This window comes from Corvus brachyrhynchos, unplaced genomic scaffold (genome assembly GCF_000691975.1).
Source record: "Corvus brachyrhynchos isolate BGI_N302 unplaced genomic scaffold, ASM69197v1 scaffold101, whole genome shotgun sequence".
Taxonomy (NCBI): Eukaryota; Metazoa; Chordata; class Aves; order Passeriformes; family Corvidae; genus Corvus; species Corvus brachyrhynchos.
In genome coordinates this window covers 13,620,237-13,628,567 of record NW_008237239.1, presented here as the reverse complement: position 1 = coordinate 13,628,567, position 8,331 = coordinate 13,620,237, and the positions used below count along the sequence as shown (strand labels likewise).

The following is an 8,331-nucleotide window of genomic DNA, read 5'->3' as shown; positions in this document are numbered from 1 at the left end:
AGCTGCTTATTTCCTTTCTTATGTTGAGTTTTAGTGCTCCTTTTGTGTGTTCAGCTGTATATTGCTCATGACCAAGATGTGATGCGTAACTCAAGAGTACAGGAACCTTTATCCTTGAAAGTATTGCCCAGAGAATAAGGTTTGAAGGAAAGGAGACTCTGGGAGAATTGGGTCAGTCTTTTTCTAGCTGTAATTGGAAAAATCCTTCTATGAAAGCCTTTAACATGCACAAAGAGTTATGAACTAGAGTGAAGTCACTTTAGTGACTTCTGCCATGGTGGAGATGCACTGCAGAGAGCTGGACATGAGCATTAGAATATTAAATCACTCCTCTGATGCCTGTGCTGAGTGTGTGAAAGAATCGCTTCAGACTGGAAATGGAGGGAAAGGAGTTGTTTTTTCCAGAAGCAAAGAATTGACCATCAACAGACTTTCTTGTGAACTTTAAACTTTGTTTCTGAGTTGTCCTTGAAAACGAACCTCACTTCCTGCCTGCAGTGGCCTTAAGCAGAGTGCCAAATTCCAGCATGTGAAAAGTCTTAGGATGATTACATCTCACACTTGAGAAGGAAGCATCTGCCTGACTGATGATAAAAACCAGAATTAGGTGTTTTTTTAAATCAAGCTGAGTTTGAGGCTTACTTTCCCCTCACATGATTGATCTTTAAAGGAAAATTCAGCACCAATATCTGTATTTTAAAGTCCCAATCCATATTCTGTTTGGTTCCAGATGGTGAATTGGGTACCACTACCCCTTCTTTGCGTTTCAGCAAGACCTGCCTAAAGAATGTTTTTTCAGTAATTCTCCTGTTTATTTATCTGCTGCTCATGGCTGTAGCTGTGTTCCTTGTCTACCAAACCATCAGTGACTTCAGAGAGAAGCTCAAGCACCCAGTGATGTCTGTCACTTACAAGGAAGTGTCCTTGTATGATGCACCTGGTAAGAGCAATAACAAGCAAAATCGATTAAGTTCTCATTCATGTTTTCCTTGGATTGTTTGAAATTTTTGGTGGTCATTCTCCAGGGCCCAGAGTGCATATGTTACTTTAATTTCCTCTCCTTTTAATCTAAAATTGTGTTGACTTTGCACAGAAATGTTAACATTGTAGAGGAGATTTTTGGGAGCTTTCATGCCAATAACATGAATGGCAGAAGCTGTGGAGAATTATGCAACATTTGATAGACAAGAAGTGTTTTCAGACTCTAGAACGAGTCCTCTTTTAGGGGAGAAAGATAATTCCTTTTGGAAATATTCCCCAAACTGTATCATTCAAACAGGGTAACACATAGGATGTGTATCAGAAGCTCAGTGCTGCACTGGGCAGTGAGATGCTGTTCACACTAAAGAAGGTGAATTTCTCAAACCAACCACAAAATAACCACAATGCCACTTCCTACTTCCATCCTGCCTTGTTTACAACATGGTATTACATCAGTAGGCAATGAAAATGTGATGTGACTGCAGGGAACAATGTTGGCATAAAAATGCAGCGTGGCAGCAGAAACTGTTGCAGTTTGCAGGAGGAATGGCTCCACAGGAACATTTTTGAGTATTGAGTTCTGTTGTTGTTATTCTTTTTAATTGTCCAGTAGCTGTTCATAAGTAGAGCCATGGTAGTAAGTGCAGCTCAGTCAGCCATCAGTCAGTTTCCAGTTTAACAAGAATACTTCTTCTTTGAAGTGTTACCACATTTTCCAAATACCCACCTCAGTAATTGTGGCTGAAAGGTGAGTGTTTTGAGCTGTTGCCATATTACTGTAGTTGTTTTTCTCTATGGCTAGTTAGGCCCAGCTCTGGAAGTAGTGCCTTGGGTTTGGACCATATGAATCTGACTGTAAGAGCAAGCAAACTCAAGCTTTTCCCCTTATTTGTTTTTTTTTTTCTCCATGTGAGCTTTTCATACAGCAACAGGAAGAAAATAAGCAGATTTTAAATAAGCAAAGCAGCATACATATTAATCTGAAAGTATTGTTGGAGATCCCTGCAGATCAGAGAACTAAATTAATGTAGTCCTTCAGTTTATTGCTCTGTTAAAATGATGAGAGGGCAAGTTGTAAGCATGGAGCTCTGAAGAAAGGCTGATATATGCTGAGTGCTTTGACATCTCACATTTTGATGGACAGGTCCTCTCAGTTGTGTGAGTTAATTATATCTAATCAATCACACTCTTTTTAAAAATAAGTTGGACAAGATTATCTTCCAGCAAGCTTGTTTCAGTAATAAATATGGCATAGCTGGTGTAAAAGGATTTTGGGATCTGGTTCTTGTATTTTGCTAGCCTTCCAAAGCTGAGGTGGCTGAGGTTGTTTGAATGACATATCTGAGTTTCCATCCAGGTGGACTAGTAGCCTGCCTACCCAGTGATGTAAATAATAAGGGATGGCAGCAGTGAGTGTGTGTTTGATGGCTTTGATTTCTTGCATGATGTCACATTCAGTTAACAGAAGATGCTGTATTCTGAGGAGCATCTTTTTGCTTCTATTAGCTCAGCCAGTGACCTTTGATCTGTCTTGTATGGTATGTACATTATTTCCAATTAACATTTGATGTGTTGAATGCTACTATCTGAAAACTAAGGCACTGCATGTCCCATTTGATGCCCCCTAACTTATTTTACAGATTCACCTGGGGTGAGAGGGACTGATGGATTAGCTGCTGGCTTGTGAGAAGACTAGGGAGACTAGCTTCTAGGAACCTTGAATTGTTGTAACAGAATGTGAACCGTGATTTTTTTCCAATGCATTGTGGGGGTTCTGTCCTGATGCTTTTGTCTGTTTTTGCTTTTGATGCTGGTGCTTTTGTCCTGCTCCAGAAAAATGTAGAACTGCATGGTTTAATTTGATTGTTTTGTGGGATCTTAAGGATAGTTCAGTATCCTGTGGGATTAAATTCCAGAATGAAAATCTGTGTACTCAGGAAGGAAATCAGTGCTCTGCAATGTTTTTTCTCCCCAACCAGGTATTGCCTTTTACCCAGGCAAGGCTCGGCTGCTTAGCTGCAAACATCATTACTACGATCACATTCCACCTCTGATAAATCCAGGTCAGCCAGGAGATATTGAATGCACCACTCAGAGGATCAACTACACAGATCCTTTTACTAATCAAACTATGGTAATAACAATATAATGGTACAAAGCTTATTCAGTATGGGTTTTTCTGCTTATAATCTTATTGGAAACTAAAAGTATGTATTGTGCTGTAAAGAAATCCATGCTTCTGGTTTGGTTTTTTATAAGCCATCTGTCATTTTGTTTTCAGAAATGTAAAAGACCCCAGTCAGTGTGCGTGTGTGTTATGGAAGATCAGCTGTCCTGTGGGTGTGTTCAGCACAGAAACCTTAATGGGATAAAATAAGGCATTTTTCACAGTGAAACTCTCACTTCATTCTTCTCCTAAATGAACTGGGAAGCATTTTCCTCGATACTGTAAATCTAGTTTTGATTGAAAGCAGTATCAGTACCCATTAAAGAAGGATAGCTAATCTCTTTTTGTATGTTTGCTGGGAATTCATACATGAATTCCTGCTAGGAATTACATACCATGTTTGTCACACTTGGAAGAATCCCAAATGGCACCAGGTGTTTCATTACACTGAAATGCTGTGAGCCAGCAAGGTGGGTACATTGAGTGATAGAGTGTCTTAAATTACCCTTAGAAGTGCAGGGAAGCTTGCTTCTGTATAAGCAAATGCCCAAAACCCACAAAGGACCATATTTAATGCTTAAATATTAATATTTAAACACTGAATCTTGATGTAAAGACCTCATTTTTAAACTAAAAGGAGGGACTTAATTGGCATTCTTGTTAGGTATTTTAATAGATGTGTACTTAGTAGCACATCTATTAAAATCAGTGTGTATTAGATTTCTGTAGAGTATTAGTGCCAGATGGCAAATTAATGAACAGGAAATGAGGATTCCTTTGCTCCTCTCACCATCTCTGTTTGCTTACAGAAGTATGCTTTGGTTGTTCAAGGCCCTCGCGATGTGAAGAAGAGGGAACTGGTGTTTTTGCAGTTCCATTTAAATGAAACAGACCAAGATTTTAGTGCCATTGACTACCTGCTGTTTTCTTCTTTCCAAGAGTTTGTCAGCAGGTATGTAAAGGGGGGATGAGCCTGTGACTGCACTGAACTTGCTGTCACAATAATTGTGAAAGTAGGGCTTTTTCAGTGAAAATTAGAGAGGCTTTTATGTTGTTTTTAATATTTGGACTATGTTGGTGCTCTTTCATGTCTTTGTTTACTAATCTGACCTTTAAAAATGTACTGAGGGCTTTTTCCAGTGACAAAAACTGTTCTTCAGCTGGGCTTAAACCATTTGTTGCTGCACTTTCTAAAAGTTTGGAATTTGTGCTGGCTTCCTGCTGTCTGCTGCTATGGGTGATCAGGAAGTGTGCTGTCCTGGGTAGTGTGTCAGGAAGTGCACCAAGAACATTAATATTCCTGTACCATTTGGGGGTTTTTAAAGCAATTACTGTAAAGGTCAGATCCCCAGGTTGATTTATTGTGATTTCATTGAATGATTAACTCTGTTTCTTTGTATTACTGGCTTTATGTAAAATTCTACAGAATGATATAAATTTATATATGGAGTTTTCAAAATTGCTTCATATTGGTTTGACATTGGTACCATTGGAGTATCTAATCTACCTTCTTCTAATTTTAACAAGAATGGAATTAATCCTGTCTTGAACTTTCAAGAAAGACCCGCTCTTTTTCCCACCTTTTGAGAATGAATTTTGTACTTAATTGTTTAATTTTTACTGTAATTTAAATTCAGGTTCTGTTCTTCCCTCTGTGATCCAGATTAAAAGTTAGGCAAGAAATATTAGTCACAGTGAAGCCTGATAGAAAGCCTTAATTTGGTAATAGATGCTCAGTGAAAAAGGGACAGGGGATAAAGGACATATGCAAAACAAAATTAGGGGAGGGAGGGAAGAGAACAGATTTTATTGTAGCAAGGCCTTCTCAGGGGCTTGGACATGGTCAGACTGGTGCTTTTCAAATGGATCAAAGACTGGAAATGTTCAGACATGATACCTCTGGGTGGCCAAAGACCAGTTAGCTGGATTTGCCTTTTACAAAGCATTTCTAAGAGATCCTAAGTCTTTAACTACTCTCTGTAATTGTGCTAAAACACCTCATAAAATGTTAATGCTCCGGATATTTTAGGCATTGATATTTTAGGGTGAGAAAATACCAGTTAAGAGTGGTGGTGTAGAAGGTGCTGCTTGCTCCTTACATGTTGTTTTTTTCTGGTTTTATGTCTTGTGCTCTGGTTAGAAATGCTTACAGTGGGACCAATTGCAGCAAGGTGCTTAGCCCTTTCTATATTGCCAGACACAAGCCCTGTCTGAGACCACCCCTGGTGCTGCACCTGGCTTGGGGCAGGATGAACCAGCTACCAAGCCACAGCTCAGTCTGTGCATCCTCAGGCCTTGGAAGCCTCATGGGAAATGGGGATGTTTGTTTGGGGATGCGTCCTTTGTGCTTGCTTGGGGCAGGTAGTAGGGGAATGGAAGTTAAAATTAGTTTTGAACTAACCCAGGTGAATGGTAAAATTGGGAAGGGAATGAAGGCTTTAGTGGTAAATGATCTGCATGTCTATGTGGAATACAGGAAAAGAACCAGCTGTGGGCAAGAGGCCAGTGGTGTCTCTTCTACAGCATCCTCCAAAGCTTGGTACAAATGACATGGCTTGTCTTTCTCAGTGCTGTGTTTGCTGTCCTGGCATCCTGGGGCATGAACTCGGGCTCAGGGCAGGTTGGGAGTTTACATTTCTCCTGACTATGAAAAGTGCATGTGAAACTGCACTGTGTATGTGGAGAGAACTCGTTCTGTCCAGCTTCCAGCAGAAGAGAAAATAGAAACAATTTCTTGTTCATCAGCAGATGCTAAATTTAGCTGATGGGAAGTCTGGATTAAGAGATCTGTAGAAACTGTTGTGTGTCCTTCCATACAGCCTCTAACAACTTCAGTTACTGGCCTCTGTTAACTGCTTTTCCTGACAAAGTGTCTCACTGGTTATGAGAGCCCAGAACAACACTGTGCCCAGCAGTTCATGTACAGTGTCATCAGAGGTGCCACAAGCAATACAAAAGTGGCATCTAGAGACTTGTACATTTAAGAGATTTTTTGTGGTGTAGTAAGTGCTGAGGACTTGAGCAAAGTCCACTCGTTTCTGTCAAGGGCTTTATTCTCTGCAGCTCTTCTGTTAAAATTGGATCAGGCTCCATGAAACTGGCACTGCTCACTGGTTTTGTTCTGCTCTCCACAGAACACTGCTGCACTGTGTGCTGTTGTTGGCCTCTGAGCTGGAGGGAGATGTTGCTGGCTTCTTTTCTTTTTCTTTTTCTTTTTCTTTTCCTTTTTTTTTTTTTTAAGGCAGTGGCAGCTGCTGTCTGTGCCATATTAATTGGAGGGAGGGAGGGAAATAATGAAACCCTTGCAAATTACCCAAAAAGTGTGGCTAAAAATACAAGTTCCGATCCTGAACTGTCATTAGGATAATACATGGGGTTTAGAAGAAAATCCTCTGAATATACTCCTGGCAAAACAGTTGTTAGTGTAGCATGTCCCATAACTTATGGTCCTGTGGAATGAAGGATACCAGTGTGAACAGATCAGAGATGATTTAAGGGTCTAAACAGAGCTCCATGTTCATATCTCTGATCTGGATTGCTGCATGCAGAGAAATACAGCATAAAAGGACTTTTGGTACCACACCAGCCTTTATTAGATGTCATGGCTGTTTGACAGTTTGCTGCTCTGGGGAGATGCAAAAGCAATAAACACAAATTAGGTTTGAACCACCCATGGGTTTGGCTCTTGCTGTTGCATTGGAATCTGCTGGTGGGATGTCCTAAAACTTCCTCTGGCTCACAGGGGGAGTCCATAGAGACTGGTGTTAGAAGGATCCTCTGCAGCACTACAGCCCAGTCCAGAAATAGGTTAGTGACTCCCACAGATGGAAAAAAAAAAAAAAGAGAAAGAAAAAAGGAAGGAAAAAAACCCAAACAGCAACAAAAAAAAGAGGTGCAGCCTGTGTGGGTTGTCTGTCTTTGGTGTGAAGAGGGAATTAAAAGAAACTGCCTGGAGAACTGTTTTTTGGCTTAAAATCCCTTGCCTGTCTTGTGTTCACTTGCTTGTGTGTGGTTTTAAAGCTTTGTTATTTGCCCTCTGCTATAATTTGTGCAAAGCTTGTGCCTCTCCGCTCTGCTCCTCCTGTCCGCCCCCCTTTTTTCCCCTCATTTTATGGCAGTGGTCTGGATTATGGGCACATGCAAGGAGATGCCTTCTCAGATCACTTCTCCACAGCTTCTCCTAAGATATTATTAATCCTTCTTTTTCAAGCCTACAATTACTGTCGAAGGCAGAGCATACTGCTGCTGTCTGCTGCCATGGGAGTTGTGGCTGTAACACTCAGCTCTGCGTCATAACTTCCTGCCTCATTTTTCCATGTTGGCTTGGAAAGCTTTTCTGGGATGCCGTATTTAGCCAGACATTAGGCATATGACTGGCTGGCAAAGTGCTAATTATGTATGTTCCTCTTGAGTGGCAAAGCACTCCAGAGCTCCTCCGTGCTGTGCCCTCAGCTGCTGCTCTGCCCACATCCCGAGGGGGGAAGCAGTGGTTGGATTAGGTGTTCCCATGTCACTGGTTTGTTCTGGTGAGGAGCAGGCTTTGTCCTTAGGCTCTGCCCACATCTTTCCTAGGGGAGGCAGAGAGGTGCCATCCTGTTGGGGTTACTAAACAAGCACCTGATGTGACAAATAGAGATATTGCTAACTTCCCAAAACACCCTTGGAACGGCATGTGTCTTGATGGGTAGCAAAGCATGTTAGTTTTTCTTCCCAGAAACCCTTCTCTTTTCTGTGCATGTGCCCAGTGGAATTCTGTGTTTGGGCCCATTGCCTGAAGCCCTGATTTGAGCAATGACTTTGCTGGGTTTTGCCCTCCCATGGACACGTGTGTATTCATCTGTTAAGTCTGAGCAGGTGGTGTACAGAGTAGCCATCAATGTGATGATATTTGTATCAGTGCAGTCCTTTTGGTCCTTGTAGATAAAGGCATCTTGATTTGCAGGAAGAAAAGGAGCCCTGAGTTTAAAAACTAAGGAGAAAAGACAGGAAAAGTACAAATCCAGTCAGTGCTAGAGAATTCTTCCTGATTGGCCTGTTCTGGGACAAGAACTTGCTTCTTCACCTCTGCTTTTCATATCTACTTCTTTTCATCTTTCTCCTGGAAGACCAAAACACGTTAATCTCCTAAAAGACCCAGTCATGCACACCCTCTGCCATAAAAGCAAAGAATCGTCTTTCCCTTC

General features: G+C 41.2%; 1 protein-coding gene across 1 annotated transcript in view; it reads left to right on the top strand.

Moving 5' to 3' along the window:
* Nucleotides 1-8,331, top strand: part of TMEM206 (transmembrane protein 206) — a 15,683-nt gene that overhangs the window by 955 nt on the left and 6,397 nt on the right. Inside the window, exons 2-4 of the mRNA XM_008630320.2 lie at nucleotides 731-940; nucleotides 2,961-3,115; nucleotides 3,958-4,100. Of these exons, the coding sequence (XP_008628542.1) occupies nucleotides 731-940; nucleotides 2,961-3,115; nucleotides 3,958-4,100 (508 nt within the window). The remainder of the gene's footprint in view (nucleotides 1-730; nucleotides 941-2,960; nucleotides 3,116-3,957; nucleotides 4,101-8,331) is intronic.